At 43.8% G+C, this 16,515-nt stretch overlaps 1 protein-coding gene across 1 annotated transcript; it reads left to right on the top strand.

The window, feature by feature from the left end:
* The first annotated feature begins 5,423 nt into the window (after positions 1-5,423).
* mpp4b (MAGUK p55 scaffold protein 4b) lies at positions 5,424-16,363 on the top strand. The gene is given in 19 exon segments (XM_045698842.1): positions 5,424-5,627; positions 6,267-6,370; positions 6,492-6,613; positions 6,806-6,883; positions 6,998-7,081; positions 7,234-7,365; positions 10,531-10,612; positions 10,702-10,787; positions 10,923-10,994; positions 11,233-11,509; positions 13,492-13,539; positions 13,651-13,671; positions 13,791-13,805; positions 13,934-14,155; positions 14,397-14,477; positions 14,603-14,696; positions 14,890-14,998; positions 15,159-15,293; positions 15,489-16,363. Coding segments are annotated over 18 exon segments (1,908 nt in total). The 5' UTR covers positions 5,424-5,627; positions 6,267-6,312; the 3' UTR covers positions 15,681-16,363.
* The last annotated feature ends 152 nt before the right edge of the window (positions 16,364-16,515 follow it).

The following is a 16,515-nucleotide window of genomic DNA, read 5'->3' as shown; positions in this document are numbered from 1 at the left end:
GTTTTTGACCAACTCGTAAAAAAGCTGGAGGAAACAACGCTCTGCATCACAGATGTTTACAAGGAAGTCCAAAAGTTCAAAATGAAGATGCTTCAGTGGAAACAGACCAAGCAGCTGATGGACAAACAATTGTCAGCACAATGGTCCAAGCAGCAACAGGATTTTGTGAAGTTCTATGACACTGTCATTACATACATTGACAAATGGTTTAATTTCTCACCAGAAAATGTAATGGTGAAACTGATGTGCCTCTATGAGGAGCTCTCCTTCACTGACCTGGAGCGGGTGGTGGTTGCCCTCAAAATGACAGACAGTCAGTATGGACCAACTTTATGAAGAGTTTTGTGCTAGCCCGGAGGAAATACAAAAAGCCAGACAGGATTAGAGGTCGACCAATTATGATTTTTCAACACCGATACCAATATCGATTATTGGAGGACCAAATTATTTTTATCCTTGTGGAGTGCAATGTAATCGGCCATAATCGGTGTCCATATATATATATATATATACACACAATTTATATTTATATATATATTTGTAATAATGACAATTACAACAATACTGAATGAACACTTATTTTATAATACATCAATAAAATCAATTTAGTCTCAAATAAATAATGAAACGTTCAATTTGGTTTAAAGAATGCAAAAACAAAGTGTTGGAGAAGAAAGTAAAAGTGCAATATGTGCCGTGTCAAAAAGCTAACGTTTAAGTTCCTTGCTCAGAGCATGAGAACATATGAAAGCCGGTGGTTCCTTTTAACATGAGTCTTCAATATTCCCAGGTAAGAAGTTTTAGGTTGAAGTTATTATAGGACTATTTCTCTCTATACCATTTGTATTTCATATACCTTTGACTATTGGATGTTCTAATTGGTGCTTTAGTATTACCAGCCTAATCTCGGGAGTTGACAGGCTTAAAGTCATAAACGGCACAATGCTTGAAGCACAGCGAAGAGCTGCTGGCAGGAAAGTGCTGTTTGAATGAATGCTTACAAGCCTGCTGCTGCCTACAACCGCTGTCAGACTTCTCTATTAAATCATAGACTTAATTATAATATAATAACACACAGAAATACGAGCCTTAGGTCATTTATATGGTCAAATCCGGAAACTATTATTTAGAAAACAAAACGTTTATTCTTTCAGTGAAATACGGAACCGTTCCGTATTTTATCTAACGGGTGGCATCCCTAAGTCTAAATATTGCTGTTACATTGCACAACCTTCAATGTTATGTCATAATTATGTACAATTCTGGCAAATTAATTACGGTCTTTGTTAGGAAGAAATGGTCTTCACACAGTTCGCAATGAGCCAGGCGGCCCAAACTGCTGCATATACCCTGATTCTGCTTGCACAGAACACCAGAGAAGTGACACAATTTCCCTAGTTAAAAGAAATTCATGTTAGCAGGTAATATTAACTAAATATGCAGGTTTAAAAATATATACTTGTGTATTGATTTTAAGAAAGGCATTGATGTTTATGGTTAGGTACACATTGGTGCAACGACAGTGCTTTTTTCGCGATTGCGCTTGTTATATCACCTGTTTGGCGAAGTAGGCTGTGATTCAATGATAAATTAACAGGCACCGCATTGATTATATGCAATGCGGGACAAGCTAGATAAACTAGTAATATCATCAACCATGTATAGTTAACTAGTGATTATGTTAAGAGTGATTGTTTTTTATAAGATACGTTTAATGCTAGCTAGCACCTTACCTTGGCTCCTTGCTGCACTCGCATAACAGGTAGTCAGCCTGCCATGCAGTCTCCTTGTGGAGTGCAATGTAATCGACCATAATCGGTGTCCAAAAATGCCGATTACCAATTGTTATCGGAAAACTTGAACTTGGCCCTAATTAATCGGCCATTCCGATTAATCGGTCAACCTCTAGACAGGATACCACAAAATCCAGCAGTGAGAAGTGGGTGGCATTATTCCAAAACCTAGGGAAAGCCAACTTGATCAACATGTTCAGGATTGTCTAATTTGTCCTCAGTGTGCCAGGCTCAAATGCCTTTGTAGAGAGGATTTTTCTCTCTCATGACCATTAAATGGCCACACTCAAGAAACAGATGCAGCACAGTGACAGAGCTGATCAAAAATGAACCTCAAATATCTGTGAACTGTGACTTGTCATGTAAGGACTTCTCTCTGGCTTTGCAAAAGGTTAAAGGACTGCTTGAATCAGTCAAGAGGAGCAAAAAATATCCATGGAAAAAGTAGACTAGGTGAGTGACTCATGCCGCTCTTTTCCTCTTTTGCATGCATTTGAAATGTTTTTTTTTTTCCGCTGTAAAGGTTCAAATTGTGATTTCTTTCATTTATATTGAGGTTTATTCACATAAGTTTACATAATGATACAGTTTTAGTAAAGCTATAGGCTAAATGGAATATTAAAATGTTTTGCCTTTCCAATTGAATAAGAGTATGAATATACACTGTATATTCATTCACACAACACCATACCCACACCGCCGTGGCACCGTGCACTGGCACACCACCTTTTGGCTCTTATTTGGTAGTGAGAAAGTTGGCAACCCTATGTGTGACTATGATTTTAAAAAGTTGCAAAGAAAGGCATGTGCTGATTCTTGCCTCACTGCACACACTGGGAATCAATCACAAGTGATAATATAGAATTCACAAGTGATAGGCTCATACTGTCACCCATCAGACTATTCTTCATTTAATCTTGTCTTTACATATACTAAATAATATATGTGTGAAACAAAATACATGTCATCTATGCAAAATAGCAAATGGAGGACGCTTTTCCTGTTCATTTCTATGCCAGCCAGGAATGCTATTCTCCTGTTGTAAAGCGAAGCAATGTGCTTAATATTAGGAAATGAAATACATTTAGTAGGCCTAGCCTATAGAAAGCTGATGGGATCCTCTTCTTTTTAATCAATCACATTTATTTATAAAGCCCTTTTTACATCAGCCAATGTCGCAAAGTGCTATACAGAAACTCAGCCTAAAACCCCAAACAGCAAGCAATGCAGATGTAGAAGCACGGTGGCTAGGAAAAACTCCCTAGAAAGGCAGGAACCTCAGGAGAAACCTAGAGAGGATCCAGGCTCTGAGGGGTGGCCAGTCCTCTTCTGGCTGTGCCGGGTGGAGATTATAACATTACATGGCCAAGATGTTCAAACGTTCATAGATGACCAGCAGGGTCAAATAATAATAATCACAGTGGTTGTAGAGGGTGCACCAGGTCAGCACCTCGGGAGTAAATGTCAGTTGGCTTTTCATAGCCGATCATTCAGAGTTAGAGACAGTAGGTGTGGTAGAGAGAGAGAGTCGAAAACAACACGTCCGGTGAACAGGTCAGGGTTCCATAGCCGCAGGCAGAACAGTTGAATCTGGAGCAGCAGCACGACCAGGTGGACTGGGGACAGCAAGGAGTCCTGAGGCATGGTCCTAGGGTTCCGGGCCTCCGAGAGAAGAGAGAAAGAGAGAGAGAGTTAGAGGGAGCATACTTAAATTCACACAGGACACCGGATAATACAGGAGAAATACTCTACATATAACAGACTTATCCTAGCCCCCTGACACATAAACTATTGCAGCATAAATACTGGAGGCTGAGACAGGAGGGGTCGGGAGAAACTGTGGCCCCGTCCGACGATACCTCCGGACAGGGCCAAACAGGTAGGATATAACCCCACCCACTTTGCCAAAGCACAGCCGCCACACCACTAGAGGGATATCTTCAGACCACCAACTTACTATCCTGAGACATGGCCGAGTATAGCCCACAACGATCTCCCCTACGGCACAAACCTGAGGGGGGGCGCGAACCCGGACAGGAAGATCAAGTCAGTGATTCAACCCACTCAAGTGACGCACCCCTCCTAGGGACGGCATTGAAGAGCACCAGTAAGCCAGTGACTCAACCCCTGTAATAGGGTTAGAGGCAGAAAATCCCAGAGAATCCCAGTGGAGAGAGGGGAACCGGCCATCACTGTTGGAATTTGACTGCGATCATGACTCGTGACCACCGGTGTGGCGGTAATACGGTCACCATAACAGCCCTATCCATGGGCTTATTAACACTATAGATAATTACATTTTAGAAAAATAATGGCATAAATAGCTACTCTCATGGAATCTGAAAGGTCCTAATATTGCTATCAAACGTTCCAGCTGTCTTGATATTCTAGCAAGAACCCATTTTTATACACACTGAACAAAAATATAAATGAAACATGTCAAGTGTTAGTCCAAAGGTCAAAGGTTACTGTTTCGTAAATATCTCTGGTGCTGCTGATAATCCTCTAAGCTTTGTCCTATTTCTATACCTAAAAAGCTACACAGAGGGAGGGTAAATGAATGACAATACAAAAATAAGAATTTAAAGCCAAAGCTTTTTACAGCGCCTCTGTCGCGATCGTCAAAAGGAGTAGACCAAGTTGCAGCGTAGTGAGTGTTCATCCATGTATTTATTTTAAATCAGAACACTAAACACAAAATATGAAACAATGATAACGACCGTCACGTCTTGTAGGCTTAACAAGCAGTACAAAAATAAGATCCCACAACTACAGGTGGGGAAGGGCTGCCTAAGTATGATTCCTAATCAGAGACAACGATAGACAGCTGCCTCTGATTAGGAACCATACTCGGCTCAACACAAAGAAATAGACATCATAGAATGCCCACCCCACACCCTGACCTAACCACATAGAGAAACAAACCCTCTCTCTCAGGTCAGGGCGTGACAGCCTCAAGATAATCTTAGGTTAAAGTTGATCTCTAAAATATATTCTGTATTGTCCTCAACATGAAATCATATTTTTTCCCTGACAGATTACTTCATAAATCACCATCGACCCCCAGTTTCTGATTGTGTTTGGTGAAACATTGGTCAAATAAGTCCACAGCAAGGAGACGAGTGTGCGACAGACTTACATTTTCATTTGTATGGTTAGAGAAGCAGAATGTGTAGTAGGGTACTACGCTATATAATGACTTAATCATCATCATGGTCTGTCCCCATCTCCTCCAGCTGTTGGGAGCTCAGTACAGTGATGTGTTTAATTACAAACTGTGGGCTATGCCTTCTTTTCCCTCTATTCAACACAGAGTAGCTGTGTGGCCATGGGTGCGTCCCAAAATGCACTCTATTCCCTATATAGGGCACAACTTTTGACCAGAGCCCTCCAGGGCCCATAGGGCTCTGGTCAAAAGTAGTGCACTGTATCGGGAATAGGGCGCCGTTTATGACATAAGCTTTATCGGGCCACGGTCTGGCGGGTTTTAAAAGCAGAAAGAGTTAAGAAGCTTTGGGAGCAGAGCTGTAGGATAGTCTTGGACAGGCCAGCAGCAGGTTCGGCACGCTTCTGTCACTTCCGGCGAGAGAGAGACAACGGCTCACTTGCCCAGGATTAACTGGGATAGAGAGAGGATTATACTCTCCTCTTCTTTCTTTCCAGTTCGCTCCATAGTAAAAGCACAGACCTGTTACCAGCGAATCCCCTGGGGACTCTCACTCTGCTGCAAAAATTGGTAAACTGTATTACACAGATGACAAATCCTCCTCTGGAGCTAAGTATTAAGGGTTGAGGAAGCGGGTCAAAGGGACTGGAAGAAAAGAGACCACAGAGGTAAGTAGTGAGCACGCAGGAATGTGTTAAGTCTTTTACAGTTGGCTCCGAGCCCAGATACAGTAGACTCTCACTCTGACTGTTGAGGAGGTGGGATTGGGCTCTTCTAGTTTTCAGGATTTTTAAAATTGTTTTCCCACCAAGGGATCCACTGTTTTTAATCCAAGTATTACTACATATTAGAGTCAATTGACTTACCCATCCCTCAATCTAATTAACATGATAAAAAAATTCCTGTTTAAGATGTAACACTGCACCACCAGTATTGTTATGTCTTTCTGTTGAATGGGTGACGTTGACCGACACAAGGAGAATACGGAATTAGAAGAGACTGTGTTTAAGTGGGCCATTGACTTTTGAACCCTGAGCTTATTTCACACACAGGGCATTAAATGACCCTTCGGGCTTTTAACGTGTGACAGTGGAGGCTGTTTTTACCTGGGAAGTTATTTGACACCCAGTTGACATCCATCATAGCAGAACTGATGACTATGTATATAGAGGTCAGAGTTGTATTAATCTGGATTAATGTTATGTTATTGTTATCTAAAATGTGTAAGAAGATTAGATGTTATCATTCAGCTTTTAGATGAACTACTAAGCAAGAATATATTTTTATTTCATTTCTCTCTTTCCAAGGTTTGGGTTGGGGCGAATTTCCAGCAGTCAGTGCTGGGTGATCACCATGAGGCAGGCTGTGGAAGCCGAGGTGGCGATGTCGTCCCCTAGACTGAGTGACCATGGTCAGTAAAAGGAAACAGCTTCTCTCTCAACCTCTAGCTGATGGCAATGTACTTCTCTCCTGTATGTTGGGATAATCCTATGGCTGTTTATTTTTATGATTATGTTGGTGTTGTCCTCCAGGCCTAAGGCAGATCCTGTCTGACGTGGTAGAGGAGGTGAAACATTCCATCAATAAGGAAATCAACGGGGCAGAGCTCCTATACAGCCTCCTCAACGCCCCCTGGCTCAAGTCTCTGCTCAAAGTTAGTCTGGGAGTCTAGTCTGTGATATACTCTCAACTGGGGTTTATAAAGGCTGTGTTTCACTTTATCTCTACTTTCTCTCGGTCTCTGTTTCACCCAGTGAGTGGAGGGTGTCTTTGATTTGTGTTTGTCCATACTCTTGTCTTGTTCTAGGTGTAGGTTTAACCTCTTCTCTGTCTCTTCTCCACCCAGGTGTATGAGCGTCTGCGGCAGCACCAGAGAGAGCCTCCTGCTCCTTTCCTACCATACACAACACAGCTCATCCAACAGGTAGGACCTTTCCCTCTACTGCTTTGCCCTCTTCCGTCATTGGCTTGTCAGAAGTGTCAGTGGTGTCAGTCCTGTCCTGTGTCCACTCAACCCGCCTTTCTGCTTCTCTTCTAGATTCTGACGGACATGAGAACAGTTCCAAACACTTCTGCTGAGGCCAGGGAGCTTTACAGTCTCCTCAGGGGACCACACCTCCAGGTGAGAGATCCTGAGGCAAAAAGGGCTCCTATGATCCTAACCTTTGTATCTGTTGTTGCAGTAACTACGTTTTTCTGGGTTATGTGAGTTATTTATGTGTGTTGAGTCCGCCTAAATGCATGAATTGACTTAATAGTTGTGCTCTGTCCTAGGCTCTGATATCAGCCCATGATACGGTGGCCCAGAAGGATTATGAGCCTGTGCTGCCTCCTATCCCTGACAACCTCCCTGACGATGAGGAGGCCATGAGGATAGTCTGTCTGGTGAAGAACAAGCAGCAGCTGGTGAGTCATGGATTGGATACAACTGTTTGTTTTTAAGGAGGAAGGCTTAAAGCAACAGCAACAAAAATACTAGATTAGAAGTATCATCAAGGGTGCAATCTTTTACACCTGGCTATGTTCTAACGTGGATACCAAAAACACACTTTTAGTATTTTCACACTTTTTCCTCCATGCAAGGTTACAGAAATGTTGTATTTTATGCACACCGAATACAAAGCAGCACCTCCTGAGGACCTGACAGAAGCTGTAGGAAAGGGCAGATGATGCTTTCATAACATGTTTTTAGTAAAAAAAAAAAAAAAAAACATGTTATTAGTTTGATTGTTAAATTGTGTGACAGATGATTTCAATCAGAGTAATCGTAGTAGAGATGGTTTTAATACTTCAAAATTCCAGGATGGCTTATGATTAGTGTCACGATGGGTCAGTTTTGGACACCAAATATACAATTTCCAGTCACTCAGTTTGAACCCAAAAATGTTCCCATAGTTATTAAGCTGTATATACTCGGAAGCTCCTACCCATCCACATCTGACATTGCGACCTCTTTTGGAACCCGTTTGGAACAAATCTAAATCCAATCCTGGTGTCAGACAGTTTTAGCAGTACCCTGTGTACCCAGATCCCTATTTCAGGGCTATAGAGGTATCTGTGGTCTCAGACAGAGGTAATCTTGTCTAGCCCTGTCTCTCCCCCTGAAAGAGGAGCTCAGGAGGGGGGATCCGCAGTCGCTGGGACACCCTGAGGAAGATGACCTTGCGAAGGCTGATCCACGGTGGGGCCAGGGCAGTGGAGAGCCCCTGGCATGGTGTGGGAGCTCTGGGGGCCGTAGTGCCCGGGGAGCGACCAGTCATGCCCAGCACAAGGAGAGTCAGCTACCCACCAGCTGAGTTGCTATCTTCTGCGGGTCCTCCACCCCTGGGCAAGTCCCGCCCTCCGCCACGTTTTAAGCCAATGAGTAACTGTAGAATGTGCCAGACTGATGCACTCTGGAAAGAAGAAGGTCTTAATCGCTCTGCCCCCTCGGTCTGTAACTCTGTCCTGATTGGTAAGAACTAATTACAGTTGAAAAGACCCTGAAAACAATATGATTCAATACTGTATCTACTGCCATGAGTAGTACAGTGCTGTACACTGCAATACATATCAGTTCAGTACATTATAATGCAACACAATGGAACTTCTACTCTTACTCAGGCTAATAGATTACCTTTTTCCAACCTCTCTCTCCTCCCTGCTTCTGGAGATAATGTGATCGAGGAGCTAGACAGCGACGAAGACAGAGAGTCAGCCAACACCCTGTCCCCTCTCCCACACCATGCTCCACCCTCCAGCCCTGGACTCTCACCCCTCCCTGCATGGCTGCATACCACCATCCCCCCGGAACTCCTCCGCGGTTCCGGAGCTACATCGTCAGCCCCCGGATCCGCACGGCTCCCCCCAGCCCCATGCAGCATCGGCGGGTAGATGAGATGCCTCGCGACCCCCCTATGAAGCTGGCTAAGCAGGAGAGCCTGGATGAGTTGAGGTCCACGGTGCAGCAGGCTGCTAGCTCTATGGAGTGCAGCACCAATGACGTCCGGCTGCTGGGGCAGAAGATGGCCGCCGCCACAGAGCACATGTCTGAGAGTGTCCAGGAGAATGCCCAGGCCCTGACGCTGCTGACCCAGGTGGTGAGCAGACTGCAGACACTCACCGCTGCCAGCAGGGCGGTAGCAGATACACCAGAACCACATAGAGGAACCAGCAGCAGTATCCCACCAGTCAACACACAGCCAGCAGCTTGAAGACTCAGACATCCCTTTCACACCAGTCCAGAGTATGCTCCCTGTCCTCCTCTTCCTCCTCCTCTTCCTCATCCTCCAGCTCCTTCACTGGCTCTATGGACGGCATATCCACATCCCAGGGGAAGATCTCTCAGCCTCAGTCCCCAGCCTGCAATGGGTCACCCAAGGCAGGGTTGAAGACCAGGATTCTGCCCATGTCTCCCAAAAAGCATGTTGGTGCTTCCCCCACATCTAAAAAGAAGCATGTGGAACCCCAGCTCCAGCAACCCCACCTCTACAACAGCCTCTCAACACCTCCACCACCTGCCCCGCTTGGCCCCAACACAACAAGACTGGCTGCTGCTCCAGCCAGGGGAAGAAGAAGAAGAAGAAGAGGAAGTGAACCAGCCAGGAGGACAGTGGTGCTCTGGTATCTTCAGGAGATCTTCTATTCCTCTGCTTCAGGGAATGGTCCTTTCCTCAAGATTCCCTCAGAGATCTCGGCTTCAAAAGGCATTTATCCTTTCTTCTGTTATCTTCGTCACCATGTCGCCCACCATTCATTCCGCAATTGTGATGTGTTGGCTATGCCCATTGTTGCGTTTCCATCCTCAAGCCGTCCATCTGTGTTTCATGCAACTCTGTGTTTCCCGAATGTCATCTGTTATTTTCACATGATTTCATTTTGTAATTGTAAATATAGCATGTCCATTGTTTCTTTTTGACTCATGATGTTTTCACCTCATATCACATGACACCCTCCATAACCTGTAATAGGCCAAATGTGTCATTGTTGCTGTTCCACCCCAGTGATGAATCTACTTGTGTATTAAAGTTGTAAAAAGTTAAGTATTTGGTCCCATATTCATAGCACACAATGGCTACATCAAGCTTGCGAGTCTACACATGTGTTGGATGCATTTCCTGTTTGTTTTCTTTGTGTTTCAGATTATTTTGTGCCCAATAGAAGAATGGTAAATCATGTATTGTGTCATTTTGGAGTCACTTTTATTGTAAATAAGAATGTCATGTTTTTAAACACTTCTACATTAATGTGGATGCTACCATGATTACGGATAATCCTGAATGAATCGTGAATAATGATGAGTGAGAAAGTTAGACGCACAAATATCATACTCCCAAAATGTGCAATAACAGTGGAGGTTTTCTTGGGGGAGGGGGAGGGGGGTGATATTTGTGCATCTTTAAATTAAAGCTGACAGTCTGCACTTTAACCTCACAATCATTGCATCATTTAAAATCCAAAGTGCTGGAGTACAGAGCCAAAGCAACTAAACATTCTTCAAAGTCCAAATACTTTTGGAGCTCACTATGTGTGAGAGTTACAGGACAATGTTTTAACCCTGGATTCATGTCCCCTCTCTGTCTCTCTCTTAAGGGAGCCACGATAAAGCGAAATGGGATAACAGGGGAGATCTTTGTGGCACGGGTGATCCATGGAGGACTGGCAGACCGCAGCGGTGAGACCACCTCTCTCTCTCTCTCTCTCTCTCTCTCTTTAATCTGTTTCTTCTTTCTCATGTGTGTCCCCTCCCCCCTCTCTCTCTAGGTCTGCTGCATGCAGGGGACAGGATCACTGAGGTGAATGGTTACTCTGTAGATGGCCTGGAGCCTGAGCAGGTCATTGAGAGACTGGTGAGTCTACCAGCAGAACACTGCATGGCTGCCCAAAAATCCACACATTTCACACAGTCAACACAGATGGTGTCTGTAGTAAGTCTTTATCCACCAGTGATGTACATGGGTGTTTATCTGTCTTTGGACCCACAGGCCCGGTCTCAAGGCACCCTCATGTTCAAAGTGGTTCCCATCACAGACAGACCAGTCAACAACCAGACGATAGTGAGTAATGGCATGTTTACCGAGCTACCCTTCCCTGGAAAGGGTATCAGACAAGTCATGTCAGCTGATTAAACCATAATGGCACCAAAACCAAAGTCTTTCTCTTGACAATAGGAGGTTACTATTACCAAGAAAACCTATGGTTCAGTTCCTGTCTTCAGTGTTGTAGTAAATATCTTTTTCATTGCATTGTCCTTGTCTCTTGTTGTCTCTTGTATTGTGTCTCCTGGTGTCCCAGCTGTATGTGCGTGCCATGGCAGACTACAGTCCCCAGCAGGACCCGGCCATCCCCTGCGCCGAGGCAGGTATGGACTTCAGGAAGGGAGACCTGCTGGAGATCGTGGACCAGTCAGACACCCTCTGGTGGCAGGCCAAGAAACTACCCAGCACCTCGGCCTGTGCTGGCCTTATCCCCTCCACCAACCTGCTCAGGAGGAAACAGAAAGAGTTCTGGTGGTCTCAGCCCTACCAGCCTCACACCTGCATCAAACCCTGTGAGTAGAGTACAGTCTCTCCTTTACGTCTGGCTTTTCAGCTCTTTTACACCAAATTATAAGCACCTGGCAACAAGTATTACTGTATATCCATAACAGTAACAAATGACAATTCTCTTATTCCTCTTGCTTACCTGAAGTGAGCACTGTGAATGAAGGTAAGAACTATGATCCTTTTTTATGGTGCCAGTTTTCAATGAGAGGCAGTTTTTGTTACACTACATGACCAAAAGTATGTGGACACCTGCTTGTCAAAATCATGGGTATTAAATATGGAGTTGGTTCCCCTTTTGCTGCTATAACAGCCTCCACTCTTCTGGGAAGGCTTTCCACTAGATGTTGGAACATTCAGCCACAAGAGCATTAGTGAGGTTGGGCATTGATGTTGGGCGATTAGGCCTGGCTCGCAGTCTGCATTCCAATTCATCCCAAAGGTGTTCGATGGGGTTGAGGTCAGGGCTCTGTGCAAGCCAGTCAAGTTCTTCCACAGCGATCTTGGAACAACCATTTCTAACTGGGCTTTCGGCATGGGGGCACTGTAATGCTGAAACTGGAAAGGGCCTTCTCCAAACTGTTGCCACAAAGTTGGAAGCACAGAACCATCTGGAATGTCATTCTCTGCTGTAGCATTAAGATTTCCCTTCACTGGAACTAAGGGGCCTAGCCCGTACCATGAAAAACAGCCCCAGACCATTATTCCTCCTCCACCAAACTTTACAGTTTGCACTATACATTGGAGCAGGTAGTGTTCTCCTGGTATCCGTCAAACCCAGATTTGTCCGACAGAGAACGCGTTTCCACTGCTCCAGGGTCCAATGGCAGCGAGCTTTACAGCCGACACTTGGCCCATGGTGATCTTAGGATTGTGTGCGGCTGCTCAACCTTGGAAACTAATTTCATGAAACTCCCGACGAACAATTATTGTGCTGACATTTCTTCCAGAGGAAGTTTCGAACTTGGTAGTGAGTGTTGCAACAGAGGACAGACAATTTGTACACGCTTCAGCACTAGGGCATCTCGTTCTGTCAGCTTGTGTGGCCTACTGCTTCGTGGCTGAGCCGTTGTTGCTCCTAGACGTTTCCACTTCACAATAACAGCACTTAGAGTTGACCGCGGCAGCTCTAGCAGGGCAGAAATTTGACGAACTGACTTGTTGGAAAGGTGGCATCCTATGACGGTGCCACGTTGAAAGTAACAGAGCTCGTCAGTAAGGCCATTCTACTGCTTATGTTTGTGTATGGAGATTGCATGGCTGTGTGCTCGATTTTATACATCTGTCAGCAACCGGTGTGGTTGGAATAGCCAAATCCACTAATTTGAAGGTGTCCACATACTTTTGTATATATATATATATATATATATATATAGTATATATCATTATTGACTTTGCACTGACCTGTCATCAGTGGTGGAAAAAGTACACAATTGTCTTATTTGAGTAAAAGTAAAGATATCTTAATAGAAAATGACTCAAGTAAAAGTGAAAGTCACCCAGTAAAATACTACTTGAGTAAAAGTATTTGGTTTTAAATATAATTAAGTATCAAAAGTAAATGTAATTGCTAAAATGTACTTAAGTATCAAAAGTAAAAGTACAAGTATAAATAATTTCAAATTCCTTATATTAAGCAAAGCAGATGGCCACGTTTTCTAGTTTTTTATTTATTTACGGATAGCCAGGGGCATGCTCTAACTCACACATCATTTACAAAAGAAGCATGTGTTTAGTGAGTCTGCCAGATCAGAGGCAGTAGGGATGACCAGGGATGTTCTCTTGATAAGTGTGTTAATTTGACCATTTTGCTGTCATACTAAGCATTCAAAATGTTACTAGTACTTTTGGGTGTCAGGGAAAATGTATGGAGTAAAAAGTACATACTTTTCTTTGGGAATGTAGTGAAGTAAAAGTTGTCAAAAATATTAATAGTAAAGTAAAGTACAGATACCCCCAAAAATGACTTAAGTAGTACTTTTAAGTATTTTACACCACTGCCTGTCATACTTTGCTCTTTCAGAGGAAGACCTGATTGATGAAAAGTGTGTTGAAGCTGGTACGATTTCCCTAATTTCCTCTACAATAAATCATATTGTTTCTCTCATTTGTTTACTGCAAAAGGACTTTGGTGGATTATTTTGAATGTTTCTTTTCTATTTTCTAACAGATGAGGAAGCTTTTGAATCTGGTAGGTAAGTCTTTGTTGAAGTTAGTTGATCATGCAGCCTATACAAAATACAGTATCACTCAACTATAACCCTGTTTTCTTTATCGCAATCATTTCTGAATTCCAATTTGGAATGTGAGAGGAGCTAAGAGAAGGTGAGCATGACCTGCTCTACTGAGCTCTCCTTTGATCTCAATTAGAATCAACTCCAACACCCTGTCTGGTGACACACACATTCATCCCATTATCATGCTCTCCCCCTCCCTGTTCCCCCCGCTCCTAGAGGAGGATGAGTTCAGCACTAACATCGAGGGGATCTATCTAACTGGGTTCAGACGTAGCCTGCGTCTGTGTCGGCGGCAGTCCCTAAGCACAGGCTCCAGTCAGCAGTCCTTCCACACACGCTGTTCCGGCAGCGGCTACGGTGCCCTCAACAACCCATACGAAGAGGTGGTACGATACCAGCGCAACCCGCAGGACAAACACCGCCTGGTCGCCCTCGTGGGTAAGACACCAGTCCGGCACTAACCAGCAACACAAATAGATTGGCAGAAGATTCAGATATGTATTGACTGTCATGAATACGTACTAATGTGTATATGGTTCTGTGGCCAATAATACAGAGACAGTATGACACACGTTACGTTACTGTTTTTTGTACGTGTACAGTGTGTCTCTGCTTGTATTGACACAAAATATGTGTGATGACATGACGGAGACCTCAGAAGTGTGTTCTTCTCTCGCAGGTCCCTCCGGCGTTGGAGTGAACGAACTTCGCAGACGGTTAATCGAAATCAACCCAGTGACCTTTCAAGGGGCAGTGCCTCGTGAGTACACCGTGGTGTCAGCCTACATGACTTTCTTCCATTGTTGACATGGATACGATCAATGTCGTATATGACGGCTTGTCTTCCGATGATGTCATCTGACATATTTTCCCTTCTTCCTCCAGACACGACACGAGCCGCTAGGAGCTATGAGGAGTCTGGTAAAGAGTATCACTTCATCAACAGGGAACTGTTTGAGAACATGGTTTACAGCAACAGGTAGGTACTCATTGAATAACAGCTGCTGACTTTCCTCTCGCGAACACATCTTGTTAAATCAACTGTCACAACATGAATGTGACTTGTGGCCTTATGTCCTAATGGGGACAAAGAGGATTAAGTAAGTTAATAACATTGATGTGGACCACCTGATTATAAGCCAGGGTTTTGTGTTGCGTTTTTTTAAAACCAGGTTTCTGGAATACGGTGCGTACAAAGGTCATTTCTACGGCACTAGTCTTGATGCTGTGAAGGATGTTTTGAACAGTGGAAGGATCTGTGTCATCGACATCGAGCCTCATGTGAGTCCTCCTGGGGTTCTTATCAGTGGGGCTTCATCATTGACTTGGCCCTATTGTGGAGTTAGCTCTGTGTTGACCTCAGTTGCATCTTGGCCAGGTCTTCATTGTAAATGAGAATTAGTTCTCAATTGACCCATGTATGATGACTGTCTCCTTCCAGGCCATCCAGTCAGTGAGGACACATGAGCTCAAGGCCTACATCATCTATGTGAAGCCGCCCACCGCAGAACGCATGAAGGAGACCAGAAAGGACGCTCAGATCACCACCAATTACTATGTCAACAGACCTTTCAAAGTAAGCACTCTTATGGTTTTATTATAATTTCTCAATTGTTTCATTGACCAGGAAGTTTCTCACAGTTTGAACCTCTTTTTACAAAGAGACCTGGTAATAATACACCATCCTTATGGTGATCAAATGGTTGAAATACTGACCATCATGCCATAGTTAAGATAGTGACCAACTGTCATATTATGCTGTTCCCAACAGGAGGAAGACTTCCAGGAGATGGAGGAGGCAGCCAGAAAGATGGAGTCTCAGTACTGCCAGTTCTTTGACTCTGTGATGGTGAACGACGGGCTGCAAGACTCCTGTGTTCAGCTACTGAGGGCTGTGAGGAGGGCTCAGGATGAGCCACAGTGGGTTCCTGCCAACTGGATACGACCCACAGAGGAGTTTTGATGAGGGGGAGGAGAGGACATAAAAGGATAACAAACAGATGGAGGGCAGGGCATCGTAAAAGAGGGAATGGAGAACAACATGGATGAGGAGTGGCTGTAACCTTTGGCTGCTACTTCTGAACATACCCGTTGCTCTCCAGTGGAATTTGTTTTGGATTGGATTTATTGTTTTGTTTAGTGGTGAGTTTGAGAGACTCATACAGATACTGTCCTTGTGTCTGCTTTAATCTGTTGTTGAATAATTAGCATATTCAAGGCTATGGAGCTGGGTTAAACCAAAAATCATGTGTCTGTTTTTTTCAAAAATTGTGTGCGTAGTTGGAGATCATGTATTGATGTGCTACACAGGCATGTTATGAGAGGTTGTAGGTTAACCTCTCATCTTTCGTTTACAATTAGAGCAAATAATTGTCCATGCTGAATTTCTGTATTTTCTTAATGTTTTTATTTTATTTAATAAAAAGAATGTTAATGCCAAAGAATGTAAATTCAAGTGCTCAAGATTGGTACTATGTTTCAGTATGAAGGTGAGCAAGGAAGTGGTTGTGTGCTCACCATTTGAACACAATGTTTTCATAATACTGAAGGGTAAAAAACTGAATACAAAACATGAGCTGGCACACACCCAGAGTAACGGCGAATAAACTATAAAAAGTAAATTCACCCTGAAGAAGGCACAGTGGTGCCGAAAGGTTGGTGATTTACCCAATAAATTACTGGGAGTTTATATACGGAGTGTGCGACTCTATTTTTATAGTTTATAATACTGAAGGATACCTTCAGCACAGTCTGTAATTCCAGGCTATTATTATTCAGAATATTTTTGAGAGTGTAAC

Source organism: Salmo salar, chromosome ssa17 (assembly GCF_905237065.1).
Source record: "Salmo salar chromosome ssa17, Ssal_v3.1, whole genome shotgun sequence".
NCBI lineage: Eukaryota > Metazoa > Chordata > Actinopteri > Salmoniformes > Salmonidae > Salmo > Salmo salar.
Note: the sequence above shows the minus strand (reverse complement) of the source record. Positions and strands in the feature narration are given on the sequence as shown.